Here is a 20,565-nt window from a genome sequence, read left to right as displayed (position 1 = left end):
AAGTGCATAAAACACAAATTTACAGCTAAATTAGGTATTTTAAAGTGAATGTGTAACAATCACCTAGGTGTAGAAATGGAGAACTTCCAGCTCTCCCAGAAGCAGTTTCTCTTCTCTCACAAACCTTTCTTTCCTCCCAAAGTTACCACTACCCCGACTTTACTAAACACTTCCTTGCATCCGTGAACACACACGTGGGTCATACATGTGCCTTTGCTTGGCGCCTTGTTTCTGAGACGCCTCTGTATTGCTGCACTAACTGTAGTCCATTCACGGTCACTGCTGCTACGTCTAACGTCAGGTTCCCAATGTTCTGGCTGTTCGCGGTCCTTTTCATTTCCATGTCACTATACGATATCATTTACAAAAAGAACAAAACAGGCCAAAGTATAGAGTTCTATGTGAAAGGTTTGTTGGGCCCCTAAATTATATGAAAGGTTAACAACTTGCGTTTTCAGGATCCACATTTTACTTATTGTTGAGTAAAGAGGCAAGATACAGAAGAATACATACAGTATGATCCCACAAAACCAAGACATACCTCTGCACTCCTGCAGCTATGCCAGGTACATATTTATCTAGTCACATAATCCTCGCATTCTAGAAGGACCCCGCCGTTACCAGTGGCTACCTCCAGAGCGTGGGAGTGGGGCGGAGCGCAGGAGGGCGGGAAGGTGTGCGCCGCAGGGGAGCGGCTATGTGGCCGGATACCTTCACATTTTACTTCTCCCTTTATTTGGTGGTTTACTCATATATTTTTACAATAAGAATTCTTATTTAAAAAACAACATCAGGAAAGTCATATTATCAGAAGGAGAAAGGAATAAGGGTTTGCTTTGGGGCGTCGCAGGCTCCCCACCAGCTCTCGCCTGCTGTGCTCCGGTGGCCTCCTTTACCCTCCAGAGCACAGCAGAGCCAATCCAAGGGGGGCTAATCCTCTTCTATGTTTCAGACACTTTAATGGTTGGTTTTCAGCTCATGGAAACATGGCTTTAAGCAGCAGTGCCCAAATCCAAGACAACACGTTGATTGCAAGCAATTCTAAGTCAGGCCGCTGGCCCCTGGAGATGGTGTGGGGCACAGGGAAAGCCCAGAGCAAAAGGAAAAGGCAACCACTACCCTACATGCCCTGGGAACCAGGTGGATTCCTCACCTGCTCATCTCCCCAAGAGAGGGGTCAGGGGAGAGGCGAGGGAGGCCAGGGGAAGAGGAGATTCATGTGCAGAGGGAGCCCTACAGCGATCAGAGGCTCCTTCCCTTCTGGCTCCAGCTCTACTGACCTCTAGTGACATCCCAGCAGCCTGCTGCTCACGCATCCACTGCAAGGGCATCTTTTCAGTGAGGAGCTGTAGTTGCATGAGGCCTACTGATGATCTAGCGCTCATTGTGTCTGTGCTCGCAACTGCCGCTGGCAGGGCTTCTATCCTGCGCTCATCTTACAGGTGAGAACAGGCCCACGGGTGAGAGACGCTGGCAGAGGCAACTAGGCCATCCCGCGCAGCCCGGCTCCCCTGCCCCACGCGCGGCCTCTGAACTCGAAGGCCGGCCACTGCTCTGAGGTGATGCCAGAGTGAGTGGGCATTGGCGTGGCCACCCAGTGCCCTCTGGAGAGACATTCACTGGGGTAGGACAGTTTCCATTTTGGCTCTGTCCCTGGACAAGCCCCTTTTCCCTTTGAGCCTGGATATCCACATCTGTAAAATGGGACAAGACTTTTTTTTATGGTTGTACTGAAAATTAGAAATTAGGTATGTAGAGAACCTACTACCAGGTGAAGTGCTGAGGCACCCAATGAAAAGCAGCCCTCATCATCATCATCATCATCATCACTAGAACTTCATTCCTTTCTCTCTCTTTCCTGATGAGCCAGAGTAGAGCCCTGAACAACCCCTGGTGGAAACTAGGACAAGATCTACCCAGGGCCTGCTCAGAGTGGTGAGCAGAAGGAGGCTTTATAAGTGCCCCACGTGGTACCTGTCCTGCAAGGTGCCCAGAGAGGTGCCTCTCCTTGTCATCCCCATGGCCACCTCACTAGTCCAGGCCTTGTTCCTTGAAGGCTTCCCGGCTTCCTGCCTTACTCCCCTCCAATCTGTGCCACACAGCAGCCATCGAGACCCCCCACTCCCCAGCTTAAGAACCTCCCCCACTGCCTTAGTGCAGCCCACCCCAACCTGACTCCTCTCCCGTAGCCCTCCCTCTGCCCTGGAGTACCCTGCACCTACGGCATCCTGCACCTTTCCAGCACGTGCTGCTCCACTGGCCAAGAGCACCCCCCCATCACACCCTCTTCCCTTGATGGGCTCTTAGTTCCCCTCTGAGGTCCTGCTCAAATCCTCTGGGAGGTTTCCTGGAATCTCACCCCACACTCAGGGTTCAAGACCCCTCCCCCCCCCCTCCGCCTCACTACGTTTTTTTATTCAGGTACTTTAAGGAAAATTAAGGTAATTTACTGCTTTACAAATCTGTCTTCCCTACTACCTTTTCCTACTCTAGGTCAAGGCCTGGGGCTGCCACAGTGCCTAGTACATAGTAGGTGCTTAGTAAATGTTAGAACATGAATAGATAAAGACCAGCTATATCTCAGTAAAAGGAAAAACTTCTAAACCCCATGTCTGGGGACTACTGAACTTTGTAACCTCTGAGGCTATTTGCACTAGGTTTTGTGTTTGAAGGCCCTTCATAAACTGTGAAGTGCAGTACACAAATCTTGGCTCCTGGTGTTGTCCAAACTCTGAGACCGGGCGACTGAAGGTTCAGGCTGGGGCTACAGCTCCTCGGACTCTGGGAGGTTGCGGACCCAGCCCTGCGCCACTCTGTTGAAGTTGGGTCTGAGGCGGAGGAGTTCCAAGCCACTGGTGAGCTCCGGGAGGAAGGGGGTGCCTGCCCTGGGCGTGCTGTCCCCCACCAGGGCTCCTCCAAAGGGCACAGGGGTCCTGGGGGAAGAAGAGCAGCAGGAGAGGTGGGCTGGGAGAAGAAAGGGATGGCAGCACACTGACATGCGGGTCACCGTGTGGGGCTCCTCCCTGCCTCTCTCCAGGCCTCAGTTTCCCCTTCTATACAGCAAGGTTTTGCACTCTCTTTAACAGGTTTCTTTAGCTCTGCCGCTAGTTGGGATGGCTTATTGCTTAGATATAGGAGCCAAGTTTTCAGAGTTAGAACTGGCTTGTCCTAAGCAAGACTCTAAGTTCCCCGAAAGCAAGCTCCAGAAGGCAGTAGAGCTGGGATAGGCTTTTCCTTTGTCTTTTCATCTCTCCTTAGAGGACTGTGCCACAAACTGGAGTGAAAAGGGGGGAATGAGAAAGAGCACTGAGAACCAGGGGAGTGCAGATTACAGCAGACCTGCGTTTCTAACCCATAAGACCAGCAGGAAGAAATGACTTGATAATGGGGCAGGGTTTCACTCATATGCTGCTGTTTGGGGGCCACACTGGTGCTGGTCCCTTGGAAGACAATTTAGCAGGATCTTTTTAACCTGAAAATGTGCCAATTCTGTTAACCAGCAACTCCACCTATAAGCACATGGCTTTGGAAGCACGTGCACATAAGCATAAGGAAGCAGATGTGAGCAGGGGTGGGTGACGAGCCGGAAACAGCCCACTGTCCATTGGCAGAGGAGCAGACACGACAAACGTAGTGTAGTCACATGATGGAATATTATACAGCACTCAAAAGGAATGAAAAGATCTCTGTGTATTAAGTAGGGTAGATTTTAAAAGCATGATGTTGAGTGAAAAAGGCAAGCAAGTTACAAAAAGAAATGCAAAGTATTAAAATACACAAACAATGCTATATCCCTATAGGTATGTAGCTGTCCTTAGAAAATGTTCTGGAAACCTACACACCAACCTGACAGTGGTGTTACCTTTGAGAAGGAAACTGATATTGAGGATGGTGAACAAAAGAACCCTCCTTTTACTTATAGTTGCATAGTTTTGTGTTTTTTAAAAGAGAATGTAAGTATGTGACTTTAAAACTATTCTTTAATTTTAAGAAAAACAAAAGGCATTGTTTGTGTGGTGTTTTCCCCATAGCCTCAGGCCAATGGAAAGAGGAGAGTGCTTGCCCCTAGGGTAGAAAGACAAACCTTGGGCCAGGGCCTGGGTTCCAGCCACGACAGGGTTTCTGCCTGGACCACCCCAGCTGTGGCAGCAACAGCCAGACCCCATGGGGACAGGCTGGGAAGTCTCCAAGCCGATGCAAGCCTCACAGTTGGGCCCTTGACTGGGAGCCCAGAGACCTGGCCCCTGAGCACAGCTTGGCAACCAACACTGCTGTTCCTCCTCAGTCTGCCTCAGTTGGCCCTTCTGCCCCAGAGGATCTGGGTTTAGTGCTCCCTAGGAGCTTCTTTCTGCTGGTGAGACTGCCTCAGTCTATCATACCTGAGGTGTCAGATGGATGGGGCTGCCACCTGAGCTGGCCAGCCTGGAAGCTGGCTGTCAGGACTGAATGTCTGCTGAGGGTTTTAAATAGCTGGGAAGGCAGGGTCTGAGGGCCCCAGGAGGTGAGAGAGCACAGTCCTGGCTCGAGAGAAGCCCCAGAGCATCTGCCAATGGCTCGTGGCTCACACGGCGCCTGTTGGGTATAATTCTTTCCATCAAGGCCCTCCCTGACTTAGAGGGCAGTCACATGCCGCCTCAGCAGTCTCTTCTCCAAGCCCATCACCCCAGTTCCTTCAGCCCTTCCTCAGAGGGCTTGGTCTTCAGCCCCAGCCAGGCCCTGGCGCCACCCATCAGTCTTTGTCAGACAGACACAGTCTCCACGTGTGGTCTGAGCAGGTGCCAGAAGAGCTGGCCTGTGGCCTCCTCTCCCCGGACCCTCCACTTTCACACTTACTGTGGTCCAAGCCAGGGGAGCATTTTTCAGAAATAGCATCAGACTAAGGAAGCCAATTGCAATTGAAATCCGTCCCCCACCCCAAGGCCTCCTTCCAGTGCCAAGCTCCTGTCTTGACTCCTATGATTTGTTCCTGGGCCCTGAGGGAAGAATGTTAAATATATCCCTTTATTTCCCATTAGCTTTTCCAACTATCATTTCAACCTGCAAATAATTATGATTATAATAGCAGCTATTGTTTATTGAGAGCTATTACTTGCTAGAAACTTGGCCTGTGGCTTCTTATGCCATTCTCACAACAATTTTATAAAGTAGGCACTGTAACAGTCTCATTTTACAGATGGGGAAATGGAGGCTCAGAGAGGTTAAGTCACTTTCCCAAGGTCACACAGCCAGGTGAAGAGTCTGTATTTAAGCCCATGTTGAGGCCTCATGCTCTAAACAGTACATACCACTCCTGTGTGGCCCTCACCTCTAGTGTCCAACGTTTCACTGCTACTCCCCGCTTTGGTACAGCCTCGAAGCCACTTTTTAGGCATCTCCCAGATCACTGATGAAAATGAGAAAAAGGCCGAGCTATCTAGGACTGGTGAGATCTGGGCCCCTTAGTGAGCATCAGAGAGGTGGCACACGGCAGCGATGGGCTCTCGAGCAAGAAACCAGGCTCTCAAATCAGAGGGTCCAGACTTGGACCCCAACCCTGCCTCGCTTCCTTACTTTGGGACTTTGGCAGGTTGTTGATATTCCTGAGCAGGTCCTTTCACAGGCAGAACAGGAAAAACTGTAGCACTCGCCCCACCTTGTTGTGGGGAGGATCCAACCAGATGTGTGGCACATTCCTCATACATTTATTGAGCACCTACTATGTGCTGAGGCAAGAGTTCTGTGAAGTTCTAGCAAGAGCTCAATAAATGCTTATGACGTGTTTAGATACAGCCTGGCATGCAGAAGGTGCTCAGGAAATCCAGCTACTGCTGTGGTTGTGACTGGCACCTGCGCACCCTCCCGCTCTCCCCAAGCTGCCCGCCCTGCTTACTTGTTGAAATTTCGATATTGGGCAGGGCTGGGGGTGTGCCTTCGGCCATCGCTCTGGTAGTCTCGGTAGCTGATGAACTCCTGCCACGGGCAATGGTAGCCCTTGGGGATGACCGTGTGGTTGAACTTCTCTGGCGGGATGCTCTTGAGTGGCTCAGCATAGCCTGGGGGTGGGGAAGGGCGTGTGGGTCTTTTCTCCCTGGGCCCCCCACTCCCACACCCACCCCGAGGAAGTGATTAGAAGAGGGAAGACTGAAGTTGGGGAAGGGGAATGTGACCCCAAAAGTTGCTCCAGCCAAGGGTACCCTTTCCCATCCCTGGAAACAAAGAGGCCTGGAGCAGAGGAGCGGCGAGTTGGGGTGCAGGTTCTTGCTGGTGACCTAGGGCGCGTTGCTGCTCCTCTTTGGGCTTGTGGTAGGTCCATGGAGGGGTGTGTGTGTTTGGGAAGGGAAGGGGGCGATCTAGGTGCTCTCTGGGCTCTCTTCCTGCCCTGCGTGAGCTCACGTTCGCTCCGGAGGCCACTCACCTGGTGCCAGGGCGCTGGGGCTGGGGGCCCTCTCTGCCCTGGAAGCCTCGGCCTGGGTGTCCTCGGGGTCCCCAGGGGAGGTCGGGAAGATGTGGAGCTCCGAGCGGCAGGTCTGCAACTCTGGGCTGTCGGCAACCTGGGCACAAGGGTGGGCGCTCAGAGGCAACTGATAGCCGCCTTGATGTCACCAGACCCCATGCCCCAGCTTCCCTTTCTGTGGGGTCTCCTTCCACCTCACCGTCCCTGGCTGTTCCAGTCCCCTTCCCTTGGTCGCTTCCAGGCACCATCTGGGGCGGTGGGGAGTGGAGGGGGCTGAGCCTCCCTCCTCACCGCAGGGAGGCTCAGCCCAGCAAGGGGCCATGGATCACCCTCCACAAAAAAGAGGGGGCACATAACCCTAGCACCCACCTCCCAGGGATGTGGGGGGCATGAGTGAATAGTGCAGGGCCCGAAGCCCAGCGCCGGGGCCAGAGAGATGCTCTGTGTATGTTAGCTGCTGTTATAATACTAACCCTGGGCAGACACCCCCTGAACCTCAGCTTCCTTCTCTGTAAAATGGAGATGGTGGTCGCATCACTTTCTGAGCGGTAAATGAGCTGATAGCGCGTCAAGTGCTTAGCTAGCCTGTCTCGGACACACAGCAAAGGCAGTGTTCTGTCATCTTTATTATTTTGCTATGTAACCCCTCAGCCTCCTCCCGGCTCATCCCGAGCTGGGCGGAGTGTGGACGAGACGCCCCTGGCTCATTAGCGCCCCCAAAACTGCCCGCTGCCTTTCTGAAGCCTGAGGGTAACACCCTCGGGCAGCCCGGCGACTGCTCCAGGGCCCGTCCTCCCCGTGGGGCGGCGGGAAGACGGGAGCATGTGTTTCCCTCCCGGGCCAGGTCTCGGCCTGGCTGCGAATTCCGCCCCGCGGCAGGACTGTTGTCCAGCGCTATTGGAGGAGCCGGAGCCCCTTCGCCCCGCAGCTCCTCCTGCCCACCCCCGCTATGTGTTGTCTCGGGAGAGAGGTGCCTGAGCAGGTAACACTTTCTAGGCTCGCACAGCAAGGCAGGGGCTCAGTCTGATGGGAAGTGCGCAGCCTTCCCTTGCTGGGGCCCGAGGGGCGGCCCAGGGGCCAGAGGTCCTCGCCTGGCTCGCCCTTGGGCTTTAGGCAAACCACTGGCCTCCTCGGGCCTCGGCTTCCCTGCGCGCACAGTGGGGTCTTACCGCCCGCTGGCTGGCCGCGAGCTCAAAGGTGAATTTCTGCACCCGGCGCTGCCTCTTCTGGAAGAGGAGGGATCCTCGGTTGTTGCGTAGCGATAGCTCCTCCATCATTAAGTCCTGGGGCACGCTCAGCTTCTTGCCCAGGTCCAGCAAAGGGACTGCGGGGAGAGGCCAGGTCACTGGGAGCCATCTCTAAGGGTGCCTCCTCACAGTACGGTCCCCATACTTGCCAACACTGTCGTCATTCAGTGGACTCTGCCCCCCTGATGGGCAGAAATGATGCCTCAGAGTTTAATTGGCATGTGTCTGGCACTCAGTGAAATCGAGCATCATTTCAGACGTCCTTTGGCCATTTGCATTTATTTATTCCGTGGATTTCCTGTGCAGCTCTTCACCGCAGTGGTGGAGGTAGTGAGGAATGGCCAGGTTCTAGACATCTTTAAAGGTGAGCCATGGGTAAGGGATGTGAGAGAGAGGAGGGGACCATGCAGCAGGCTTTCTGACCTGAGCCGCTGGCAGGATGGCCTGGCCGCTCCCTGAGATGGGAGAGGTCTGGGGAAGGGGAAGTTGTGGGGAGAGTCAGGAGTTCAGTCTTCCATGTGTTCTTTTAATTTTAAAATAGCCTTTTATGATTATAGAACATTATATATGTGCATTGAAAAAAGTTAGAAAATACAGATATAAGAGAGGAAGAAAAATACCACTTTCTGCCACTCGGAGGTCACCACTATTGACCTCTTAGTGTGTATCCTTTGCTATCTTTCTCAGCGACTGTATATTCATACAATAGTTTTCACCCCAAATGAAACCATAGCCTGAGTGCTTTGTAACTTCGTTAGCCAAGTTAAGATCTCCACCTTTCCAAGTGAACAAATTTCTGTTTTGTATGGTGCTTACTCCATATTTAAAGCCCCCTACTTTTCTTCAAATCTGGACATGTTAGGTTTGAAGAACCTTGTATGCAGCCACGTGGAGAGTCTCGTGTTCACGGGAGGTAACCGAGCTGAGACAAGGATTGGGGCGCCACGAGCTTATCAGTGGTACTTGTGCTGTTTTCAGTGAAGGGCATCACATTTACTTCTTTCCTCTAGTTAGGACTACAGCTGGTGTCTGGCCTGGGGCCTCGAGCATTTAGACTGAAGAAGTGAGGACCCAGCCCTGGAGCCCAGGAAGGAGCACCCGGTGGGCCTGGGGGGAGTCTCGTGGGTGGTGTCCTGGAAACCAAATGATGAAAAGCATTTCGGGGAAGACGGGTGGTCAACAGAGCCAAACACTGCCCATGCGTCCAGCAAGACGAGGGCACATGGAGCCTGCTATTTAGTACCATGCGGTTACCGTTGGTGATCTTCACAGAGCAGTTGCTGGGGAGTATCTGGGTGTAAAAGCCGTGTTGGAGAGGGTTCAAGAGAAAATGGACAGAGGAACCGTTTGAGCACACCACGAGGAAGCAACGAGCCAAGTCTAGGATGTGGAACACTCTACAGGGCAACCGGCCTGGCTTCTTCAAAGGAGTGAATGACATGGGAAAAGTAAGTGGGGGTTGTTTTAGATTAAAGGACGTTTAAGAGACATAGCAACCAAATAAAAACAATGGCCCTTGTTTTTATTATAGCAAAGGAGAAGATTGAAGAGGGTTGAATGTGGGACTGGTTATTAGATGGCATTCAATCAATATTGCTAGTTTTGTGTTGTGTGCTAATATCTTTGTTGCACGTAAGGAGATGTCCTTTTTAGGATTTTTTGATGGGTTCAGAAGTATTTGGAGCATGAAATGACACGCTCTTTGGGATTTGCTTTGGATTCCGGGAATGAAAGGAGGGCCATGGGGATTTGCACTCTGCTTTTATGTGTGTTTGGAAATTGGCTTGATAAAATGTGAAAGAGAGAAGGAGAGGAGGGGAAGAGTAGGGACAACTGCTTTGAGGAGCTGTGCTCTAGAGGCCCGTGGCTGAAGGCAGCTGTGGAATCAAGAGGGGTTGTTTGTTTGTTTGTTTGTTTGTTTGTTTGTTTTTAAAGAGGGAGAAATAACAGCGTGTTTGTTAGCTGTTGGGAAAATTCCACAGTGAAGTAGAGAGAGAGGAGAATTACTGAGGAGTGTCCTTGAGCAGGAGAGAGGGAGGGCGGGCATCCAGTGCCCCACTGGAAGGGCTGGCTCCCCACGGGCAAGGGGAGCTCATCCACCACATCAGGAGGGGAAACTGAGAGCGTGGACACGGGGCAAGCGAGTGGACACGTGGGGGGGCAGCTCGCAGATGTTCCCTTTTGGTGACTTCCCTCCTCTCAGTGACATGAGCAGCAAGGTCACTCGCCGAGAATGAAGATGGGGGAGGAGGCGCTGGAGGTCTGAGGAGAGAGGTTGCCAAGGTTTCTGAGAGTAGTATGGGCGGGTGACCGGGCCAGGCAGGTGGAGGTGGTCCCCAGGCGGCACTGAGGCCGGCCAGGGGCTGTGACTCGTTCCTTTCAATGGGCTCCTACACAGGCTTTTAAAAGGGGGCTGATTTTATTTTTCGTTCTTTCAGCAAATAAGAGAGAGTACCTTTCTCATGTTTTTTAAGGTAGAAAGAAATCCACTGTAGGTTAAAAGAGGGAAGAATAAGTTTCAGAAAAACTCCATATTCTAAGGTCCCATTCATATATTTAAAAAAAGAATTATATGTTCATGCGCTCAATGAAAACCTGCAAGGAGCGTGCCTGATATTAGCAGTGATGACTTAGGGACGTGGGAAGGAGGAGGGCTGGAAATCGCTTGCACTGTTATTTTTTTAAAACCAGAAAATGTACTGCACACTTAAGAAGAAAAGACTATTTATACATAAATACATAACAAAAATTCTCCTGGCACCATATTCTCAAATACAACCCAGATGAACTGAGCTTAATATTTTAAAAAAAGGAAACAAAAAAAACTATAGACAAAACCTATCTGACTAAGCAGCCCTGGCATTCATTCTCGGGGAGAAAAGTTGAATGAACATGCCCAGCAGATACACGCACAAGGATGTTTATCACAGTGAGGCTTCAAACTGACACCTGGGATCAGTCTGTGGCGAGTGCTGCCCAGGCGCCCTTATCAGTGGCTGACAGTCCCCAGCGGCCACCTCTGCAGAGAACTGCCCAGGTGAACAGAAGGGGTCATGGTCCCCTTGCTGAAGGTGGGATGAGTTCTGTGGAGCCCAGTCCACCCCCACCTCGGGGGTCACACTGAACCCAGGCGGCAGCTGAGCCCGCATCCTGGCTCAGCAATGTCCCCTGCCCTGTCCTGCCTCACTTCCCTCCTCCTGAGCGCGCGACCTCCGTGAGTCACTTGCTCAAGGAGCCTCAGGCTCTGCTCCTAAGGGTCCCAACCCGAGATGAGCCTTCACGAGCACCACTAGGGTGTGCGTATGAATATAAATATATAAAACATATGACATGCTGGGGAAACAAGGGGGGAGGTGGTGAGCTAAATCATATGAGGATGGAAAGAAGTCTGTGGTATTTTACTAAATGAAAGGAAATTTAAGCTGAAGAACACAGTGTATAGTCTTCAGCCCACGTGTGTGTATTTGCACTTATATAAGTATGTTTATATATGAACAGAAGAAGGATTGACACAAATACGTTAACAGTGGTTATCTCCAGATGGTTCTATTAGGAGGAACTTTCACTTTCAAAGTCCTTCATGTCTGTTTTGTCTGAATTATTTTATTAAATGATGTATTATTTGTAAAACCATATAGTAAAGAAGCAGATCTGGAGACAAAGATCTGGAGTGAAATCTCAGCTCTACCACCTACTAGGATGTGCGAACACCTAGCTCTGCTGAGCCCCAGTTTTTTCATCTGCAAAACGGTGATAACAATGTCTAATTTTCAGAGTTGTTGTGGAGGTTACATGACACAAAGCATCAAAGCTCTTAGCACAGTATCTGACGTGGTAAGCACAAAATAATGGTGTTTTTTATTATTCTTACTCTACAATGCGTGTCTTTTGGTAGTGAAACCATGAGTTTTCTTTCTACAACTCTTTGGTTTCAAAATTGTCTTTAATTAACACCCTTGCAATAGTCAACAATTTACATATTTCCAGTCTGGCATAGATGATGTGTGTCAATATTTGGGGGTCTAACTAATTACTTAGATAAAATAAGAGAGAATGCATGGCCTGATGCTCCTGATTAGAGCATCAACACTTCGCAATATCTGTGTATTTCAGCACATGAGCTCATGGAATAATAAAAAGAAACTCGCCTCCAACAAAAGCAGCCAAGAACACACAAAATAGGTTAAAAGGATGACTCACATATGAAGTCGTGCAACATAAGCAAGTACTTCTTAGGAGGCAAAGCCTAGCAGTGGTCTTAGAGGGATTCAGCAGAGCTTGGTTCACTGGCCGCCTGCACTGGAATCTCCTGGGTGCTTCTCTAAAAGGCGAATGACCAACCCCCTCCCCAGATCCACTGAGTCAGACTCCCTGGGGCAGACACTGGGAATCTGCATTTTAACCAGCACCATGTCACTATGATTCACACGAAAGCTTGAGAGGCCTGGCTTAGTTGAATTTGTTTTTAAAATGCTTGAAATGCTCTAAAATAGGCCAAATAAACAGACTCCAAAATTATGCCAAGAGTTCTGGAAGGTCTCATAAAGTTGATAAACATCTATTTTAGATCATTTATTCATTGGCTGAGTCGGCTTTTAGGTGAAATGGTTTGAGTTCGGCTGGGTAGCCTGCTCTTGCCGCCCTGCCCCACTCTCCCCGGACCCCCTGTCTCTTGCCACAGGGGCTCGGTGAGACACACAATTGGAACAAGCAAGGACAAGTGTGTGGGGAGCTTGGGGCGATGGTTAAGGCTGGATCTGGGATCAGAGCCCGCAGAGCTCAATTTGGGGCTGAGTGAAAGACTTAGCTGGGGCCAGGCCCGGTCTAGGGCACACAACCTCAGCTCCTGGGTGTGAGGACAGCAGGGCAAGGCCCTTCCCAATGCTTCAGGAAGCTTCCCAGCCCAAGTGGCAGATTCCACAGGCAGTCCCTCAGGGCTGGCCTGGAACTCACACCTGTTTTTATAGGCCTGGGGCCAGCAGGCCTGAGCGGCTACAATCTGGGACCAAGAAAGGATGGGGTCTGAGGAATGCGCACAGGCTGGGTCCACCTTACCTGGTCCAGCTTGGTCCCCCATGGCAGCCATCACTGGCTCCTTCTGCTCCTTGGGGATCATCCTGTAGATGAAATGATCCCCAAATGGGCCAGGCTGCCTCCATTGCCCTCTCAGACCTCCTCCAAGCCCCTGGGCCACCCAGCTCCAGCCCACCCCAAAGTGTCAGGCAAGGGCTGCCTGAGCTGAAAGGGTCTTTGGGGTCCCTATGTGCAGAGGAGGAGGCTGAGGTCCAGGGAGGGTTAAGAGGATGCTCAATGCCTCCACGCAGCTAGAGAAGCACTCTCTTCACGGCGTAAACTCTGGGACATTAGGGGTGGGGAAGGTGGGGCTACCAAACTACTTTCATCCACTGATTCAGGTGAGTTCTGATCAGCGGCTGAAAGAGGTTGGAGGTTTACATCAGGGGGAGAAGAGATATAGGTGGATAGGCTGGGGTGACACTGGGGTCTGCAAGGCCAGCCCTCCCCTCCTGTCCCCAGTACTTGGCCCTAAGACTTGAGGGCACAGGCTGGTCCAAGGAAGCTGAGAAAACCATCGCCCCCTTCCTCTGCACCACCCGGAGCTGACTTTTATGCTGCTCTCTTTTATTTTAATAATACTTCTAATTTTTAAGTTACAGTTGATATACAGTGTTATATTAGTTTCGGGCGTACAGCATAGTCATTGGACGTTTACATAACTTACAAAGTGACCACTCCGATAAGTCTAGTACCTCACGACACCCTCTTCTCTCTTACCCCTCTCCTCTTCTTCCATCCCCCCTTTGTATCTCATGGCACTTTCCAGGAAATTTACAAATAAAATGAGGTCCAGAGACCTCCCTCCAAGCCCCCCCCAGGCCCCAAATCCAGATCCCCTAACTTGCCCTCAAAAGAGAAGGCAGAGCCCTTGAATCCCTGACGGACTACACACCCCTATGCCCCTCTGCTTTGCTTCCAGGTTTTTCTATATTCCTCCCTTTAGAAAAACAATCTGCTTCCATCTGTACCCCGCACACCCACTCCCAGCCTAGGTCAGGGGGTACTGAGCTGGGTGACCTGGCATCTAATCGGTGTCCCTGACTCCTCTGTGACTGTGAGCAAGTTGCTCTCCAGCTCTGTGACTCAGTTCCCCCCTCTGTAACATAGGGGCATTGGGCTAGATCATGGGGATCCATGGATGGACTTCAGAGCATCCACGAGACCCCTAAAACTAGATGCAAACATGAGCATGTCTGCATGCACTTAGGGTGAGGGTCAGAAGATGACTGAGAGTGCTCCAACTGTGACCACTGAGGACGCCACAGGCTGTGGATCTGTTCCTCAATAAGTACCCCCTTTACAGAAATTCAGAGACATTTGGAAGGCTCTTTATTTTCCAGGCAGGGACCCTGCTTTCCTCTGCTACCTAAAGATCTTGGAGTCCCCCACCATGAATCCTTGCCATCCCCTCCCCATTTAACCTAGAGTGACCTAGGGCTAGAATCCCTCCCTTCCCAACTCAGGATTCAGGCTTCCACGAGGCCCCACACTCCCCAGACTCTCTGCAGGGCCCTTCCTCTGCTTGGACAGGAAGGGGCCCCGGGAATTGGCTCATCTCCTCCACCCACTCCCCACAGCTCCTCAAATTCCCCTAGGATCCTGGTACCTGAGAGCTGGGACCACAGTGGGCAGAGAGAATGTCAGACCCTCAAGATTAACACTTCTGTCAGGAAGCTGAAAGTTGGGTGGTCGGTGTCTGTACAGCGGTCGGGCGTTCAGCGAGCTCAGGGTGCCCGGCAGCCAGCTCTGGCCTCAGCTGACGAGACTTGTTCCTGCCCTGTCGTGGCTCACAGCCTTATTTCGGGCTGCAACAGGATCCAGGGACAGATGCTAAAAGCACCAGGCCCCAGGGAAGACAGGTGCCCCAGCAGCAGGCCCTTGCCGACAGAAGGGTTTGCATGCACATGTACACACACGTTTATATGCACACACCAAAGTCACCTGGAAATGCTGAGAGTCGGTCTCCAGTCACGAGCTTGCTAATTGTAGCCTTAGTGCCTAGAACGGGCCTGATAGGATTGCCATAGATATTTGTGGATGGATGGATGGATGGATGGATGGATGGATGGATGGATGGATGGAAGAAGGATGGATGGAAGGGAGGAAGGAAGGAAGGAAGGAAGGAAGGAAGGAAGGAAGGAAGGAAGGAAGGAAGGAAGGAAGGAAGGAAGGAAGGGTAATTGGATGGAAGGGTGGGTGGGTGGGTGGGTGGATGGATGGATGGAAGAAGGATGGATGGGTGGATGGATGGAAGGGTGGGTGGATGGGTGGATGGATGGAAGGGTGGGTGGAAGGGTGGATGGATGGGTGGGTAGATGGGTGGGTGGATGGATGGAAGGATGGATGGGTGGGTGGATGGGTGGGTGGATGGGTGAACTGTCCTTCAATATCTTTCTCTGACTTGCTCTTTCTTCCCTGCCATCATTTCTTCCTTCTGCCTCCTTCCTTCTTCTCTCCCTCCCTCCACCTTCTCACATTCTCTGAGCCTCTATGGACTGAAAATAAATAAGCGGACGCCGTGCTCAAGGAGCTCCGCCAGGTCAGGCCCGTAAATAAGCCTCTGAGATGCATCATGGGAAATGCTCTGGGAGGGCCCAGGGGAGGGTGCCACCAGCTCGGCCTGGGGGCGGGGAAGGCTTCCCAGAGGAAGAGACATTTGAGCTGGGCCTTGAAGGCTGAGTGGGAGTTCACTGGGCAGGGAGAGGGCACAGGAATTGCAGGCAGAGCCTGCTGCGTGGCTAAGGGTGGCAGGGGGTCGGCAAGTAGAGCCAGAGCCGGGGGTGGGGCAGTGCTGAGAGATGAGGCCAGACAGGTGGGCAGGGGCCAGATCAGAGCAAGCTTTTCCAAAGGCAAGTGTGCTTTATAAAGAGCCGTTGAAGAGTTTAAAGTGGTGGAATGGAGTGGTCCGATTGGCATTTTTCCAAAGATATCTCTGGCTGCCATGTGGAAAATGGGGGGGAGGGGGCCAGACTGGAGGCTGCCCTTCACTGTGGTCAGGGGAGGGATGGGGGTGGCTGGATGAGGCAGTGACAAAGGGCATCCAGAGGAGGAGAGGGACTTGAGGGGTATTTGGGGAATCACCAGGTCCCGGTGACAGACTGAATGTGGGAGATGAGGAGAGGGCCACTCTAGTGTCTGGCTTAGGTGACTAAGGAAGGTAACAGGAGGAGCAGACTGCAGGGCACTGGGGGTTGGGGGGGCGGATACAGAATTCAGTTTGGGATGAACTTGGTTTGAGTTGTCTGGGGACTGAGATCACCAGGAGGCAGGGCGACACTGAGTTTAGGGGAGGTTCCAGCTAAAGGTAAAGACTTGGTGAGAGGCATACCAACCACCCCATGGACGGGTGGGAGCAGCAGGGATGCGCTGGGTCTGGGGCAGGGAGCGTCTGTACCTGCATGTCTGAGGACGTATTTCTGACACCCTCTTAGGAAGAAGCTGGACCTTGCTGTGGACTGCCTGAGCTCGGCTTCCATTCAGGCTCCTCTGCCCAGCCTCTGCGGGGCCTGAGCTTCTAGAGAGCAAGGTGAGGAATGTTCCCAGGGCAGGCTTGGCATCACCCAGGAGTGGGGCCACAATCCCCTTCTCTGGGCGAAGGACACCCCCATCAGGAGAGGAGCACTCCTAGTTGTCTGAGTCCTGAGCTCACTAGGGTTGTTTGGACTTGGACATGTCCTCCTCTTCCTGCCTGGAGGCCCGACTGCCATGAGGAAGCAGCCCCAGAACATTGGGCCATGCTCCAGCTTGGCCTGCACGCTCTAGCGACAGTGCTTTGTGGTCAGGGCCTGGGCAATAGCACCCTGGGCATCACCTAGCCCAGCTCACTCATCACACAGACAGGGAAGCTGAGGCCTAGAGAAGGAGTATGCTTCCCCAGGGTCACCTAGCTAATAGATGATAGGACCAGGTCTTCAACTCAGTGACTTCTTCTGTGGCCTGGAGTTTTCCCGTTGTTCCGCATCTCTCCTTACCGTTGCTACTTCCCAAGCTCCCATCCCATGTGTGTCAAACACGCCCAGCCACTCAGAGTTCCATGGACTGTCCCATGGTTGGGGAGAAGGGAAGGGCTTTAGACACAGCTGAAAATGACCCAGGAGGCAGAAGGATTCAGAAAGTATTTATTTAGGGCCAGAGCTGAATTCTATAGGAGGCAAGAGACAGGACACAGGCAATCTCTAGTGGGTGAGAGGAGAGGACTGGGGGAGAAGGCAGTGAGGCGGGGGAACAGCCAGACAGAGCTGCAGCTTTCCAAGGCTGCCTCCTGCTGGCTCTTTGTGGAAATGCAGGTAGACAGAGCTATTCTATGCCACTGCCTCAGCCAGTGGCCTAAGAGTGTCTCTTCGAAACAGGTCGTAGCTCAGCTTCCATGCTACAAGGGACCCTGAAGCAGGTGAGGACTTTGGTAAATGTGGTCACTCATCATTGACCAAACTGGAGCACCTTCTCATCTCCCCACCTACAGAGCCTGTGTTCCCAATCCTTAGGCCCTAGGAACCCTCATCCTTAGGCCCTAGGACCCCCAGCTTCTCCTCGCCTCACCTAAGAGTTCCAGGTCCAACAAGTCAGTTTGGGTGAGGGTAAGTCTACCCCTAATCCCAAATCATTCTCTGTCCTTCATCTTTAGCAACATCCTGGTGTATCCTTTCACCTACACATCTTTGATCTTCAGCCAATTCCAACACCCCGCCCCCCCACCTGCACCCCGCACCTAAGATCCTGAGGTCGATGGTCTGGACCTCTAGAGGGCACCACCAGCCAACTCTGGAAACTATTGAACTTACCCACATTCCTCCCCGTATCTCCTCTGGGGATTGAAATCAGGGCCACCAAGGTTTAAAGGACAGGCTAGAGCCCGCTGCCAGGCTCCCCAAGGTTACTGGGCACCAGGTACTAGAGTGCAATGGGAAGGAGATGGACAGGAAAGTCCCTGCTCATTAGGGCATGATATGGATGCCGGGGCCTGGAACTGAAGAGTGGGTACTTCCTAGGGAACCAGAAACACAGGTTGACTCTGGTCTAACCCCTCACCCACCCAAGCTCACCTGCCTCTGAATTCTGCCCAGCCAGTCCTCCACCACTACTCTCCCTCCCTTCCTAATATTGTGGAATGCATTTCAGGACTGGAGGAGCCCTCAGAGGTCATCTGAGCCAATCTGTTTTCTGCTAAAATCTCCTCTGTGCATCCTGGCCACTGCCTGCATACATCCCATAACAAGGAACTCTTTGCCTCCCTCTTGCTGTACAGGCAACCTCAAACTCGGGGCCATCAGGTAAAGCCACAGGCTAGCAGAGCTCCGTATCAACTCGGAAAGGGCTCAGCCTTGAAAGGGCTGCCATGAAAGGGCCCAGAGGGGCTAGATGGGTTGGAGGCACCTATAGCACTGCTGGAGGCCCAAGTCCTGGGCCTGGGGAAAATCATTGCTGTACAGCGCTCTTCTCTGGCTGCAGATAAGATGCCCTGGGCAGTCTGAGCTGGGGCGGAGAAAAGCATAAGAGGGATCAGGGAGGAGGAATCTTCCTGCCCCTTCTCTCCAGAGGAGTGGGGCACCTTGAGCTGGCCTGGGAGACCTCTCTAAAGGTCACCGCGGTAAAAATAGAGCTAGTCTGGGCAGGGATGGAAAACAGCTGCTGCTGCCTGGGACTTGGAGCCAGGAAGGCGGATGGTCAAGCCAGGACCTGGACAGGGAACTTAGGCCTATGATCTTCTGAACACACCCCTCATTTGCCAGACTCCAGAGAGCAGAGCCAGGAAGGGAGGGAGGAGTACAGAATCCTGGAATGCAGAAAGTCCAGGGGTCCATGTACACAACACCTTGCCTCTTTCAGGGCACTAGTGTGTGTGTGTAAGTGTGAGTGTGTGTGTGTGTGTGTGTGTGTGTACTGATGGGGAGGTGGCATTTAGACGTTCGGAGATTGTTTTGGCCAAAACCCGATTAAACAGGTGGAAAAACTGAGGGTCAGACAGAGGAAGGGTCTTGCCCAGGTTCACACGACGACTGAACGATAGAGTTAGGGCCAGAACCCAAGCCTGGGTCGCGACCCCACCCGAGCCCAGAGCGCTCCTCCCGACCCCTATCTCCGGGGCTGTCGCCGAGGCCAGGCCCCGCGGGGACGCGCCGACCTCTCCCGAGCCCGAGACTGCGTCCCGCGTGGGCCTCGGGAGAGGGGCGGGCTGCGGGCGGCGCGGCTCTAGGTGGTGCAGGAGGCCTCGGCCGGGAGGCTGCCGCCGCGCCTGAGCCTCAGGCTCCCGTTCCACCCGCGGGGACAGATGTTGTAGCCGAGGATGCCGGGCGACTTGGCCCCGGAGTCCTCGGAGTCGAGGGACACGTCGGAGTCCGTGGGCGAGCGGCGATAGGGGAAGGGCCTGGACGGTGCGGGCAGCGGGCTCCGGGGGCTGGCGCAGGGCGAGGGCCCCGCCAGCAGCGGGCTCCGCGGGATCGGCGCGAACGTGGCCCCGGGGGCGGCGGCCGGGCCGGGCCGGGCGGGCTGCGGCGAGCGCATGCGCGGCGGCGGCGGCGGCGGCGCCCGCGGCGGGGAGAAGGGCGGCAGGCTCTCGGCGCCCGGCGGCCGCGGGGAGGCGCTCTTGCGCCGGGCGGCGTTGATTATGTTTCGCGCCAGGAGAGCCTGCAGCTGGCGGCTGGGGGGCCGCACCTCGGCCTCGGGCCGCTGCGGGGATACCGAGCGCTCGCTCCACGAAGGGGACATGGGCGGCGGCGGCGGCGGCAGCGGCGGGGGGCTGCTCATGCCGCTCCCACGGCCCGGCTCCCACGGCCGCGGACTCACCCAGCCGTCCAGGCTGCTGGGGGGCCGGGACGCGCCCGGCGTCCGCGGCGGGGACGTGGGCAGGCTCTCGCGGCGGTCCTGCGGAGAGAGCAGAGGGGGTGCGGGCGAGCGTTAGTGTTGGGGTCCTCCATTCCGGGGTGTCAGAAGAGACCGAGTGCAACCCGCCCATTGCACAGGCAGGGGGCCAGCGACCAAAGGCGGGTGGCGCCTGCAATAGGGCGCAGGTGCCCCGCTCGGCCCAGGCGCCTGAAGGAGCGCGCTGCCTGCCCCTGCCTCCAGCAGCCAGGCGGGCGACCGGTCAGGCCCTCTCGCTTTGGAGACAGCCCCCCACGCTTACTGAACTTGGGCAAGTTGCTTCAGCAGCAGAAGCAGCTGGAAACCTCTGGGCTTCATTTCCTCCTCTGTAAAATGGGGGTCTCATACCAGCAGGTACCCTATAGGGTGGTCGTGAGAACTGAATGAGCTGACTAACGTAAAAGAGTATTACATGTAGGAGACGACTCCCTGGAGAAAGTGCTCACTAGATGTCAGTTACCATAAACACTGGAAGAATTCACATGAAACGAACCAAAGTGGTTCCTTAGGAAATGGGGTGAGCGGGGCAAGGTACAGTCCCGGGGATGGGAATAAGGCCTGTAATGTATTAGTTTTTATGTAAGTTTAGATTTTGGAACCATATGGATGTATTATCTATTCAAAAATTAAAAAGCAAAAATATTGATCATTATGGAGGTTGGACTTAGGCAGAGGCCCTCTCAGCACCAACCCCATTGCCATGTTGCCATGGTCACCTTCTAAGTTTTCCTTGGATCCCACTGACAGATGGAAACACAAAAGGAAGTCGGGTCCTCCCCTGGCAGCACACTCACGGGACTTCTTGCTGGCATGGGGTGGGGAGTGTGGACATCTCTGAGGTTATAAAGCACTGCTCCGCTAGACACTCTCGTATTTGTTTCCTGCCTACTCAGGGACTTTCCAGTCTACAAGGCTCAGTCTCGTCCTTGGTCTCATTAGATCCCTCACAAC

At 53.4% G+C, this 20,565-nt stretch overlaps 2 protein-coding genes across 5 annotated transcripts in view; both read right to left on the bottom strand.

Annotated features, from left to right (window-relative positions):
• Window positions 1–2,764: 2,764 nt before the first annotated feature.
• On the bottom strand, window positions 2,765–12,796 carry MYOZ3 (myozenin 3). Of its 2 annotated transcripts, XM_087816084.1 has the most exons (6): window positions 12,736–12,796; window positions 7,603–7,757; window positions 6,628–6,681; window positions 6,395–6,530; window positions 5,870–6,032; window positions 2,765–2,933 (listed from the first exon to the last, which is right to left on the bottom strand). In XM_087816084.1, the coding sequence occupies exons 1-6, from the start codon at window positions 12,794–12,796 to the stop codon at window positions 2,765–2,767; spliced, it is 738 nt and encodes a 245-aa protein (XP_087672210.1). The 2 variants fall into 2 exon arrangements, with proteins under 2 accessions (XP_087672210.1, XP_087672211.1); XM_087816085.1 differs by lacking the exon at window positions 6,628–6,681.
• A 4,064-nt stretch (window positions 12,797–16,860) lies between these two features.
• Window positions 16,861–20,565, bottom strand: part of SYNPO (synaptopodin) — a 50,683-nt gene continuing 46,978 nt past the window's right edge. For all 3 annotated transcript variants that reach the window (XM_087816924.1, XM_087816923.1, XM_087816926.1), the window contains one exon: window positions 16,861–19,617. In XM_087816924.1, the coding sequence (XP_087673050.1) occupies window positions 18,946–19,617 (672 nt within the window). In that variant the 3' untranslated portion in view covers window positions 16,861–18,945. The remainder of the gene's footprint in view (window positions 19,618–20,565) is intronic.

This window comes from Miniopterus natalensis, chromosome 4, assembly GCF_054644295.1.
Source record: "Miniopterus natalensis isolate mMinNat1 chromosome 4, mMinNat1.hap1, whole genome shotgun sequence".
Lineage (NCBI taxonomy): Eukaryota > Metazoa > Chordata > Mammalia > Chiroptera > Miniopteridae > Miniopterus > Miniopterus natalensis.
Note: the sequence above shows the minus strand (reverse complement) of the source record. Positions and strands in the feature narration are given on the sequence as shown.

Bases quoted from the DNA above. Each gene is read 5' to 3' on its own strand.
- MYOZ3 (XM_087816084.1), bottom strand. From the start codon at position 12,796: ATGATCCCCAAGGAGCAGAAGGAGCCAGTGATGGCTGCCATGGGGGAC. The intron at 6,682-7,602 runs GTAAGACCCCAC...CCACCGCCCCAG, and splicing joins TCGCGGCCAGCCAGCGGGCG to ATGGTGCCTGGAAGCGACCA. The intron at 6,033-6,394 runs GTGAGTGGCCTC...CCCCACCCCCAG, and splicing joins CCCCAGCGCCCTGGCACCAG to GCTATGCTGAGCCACTCAAG.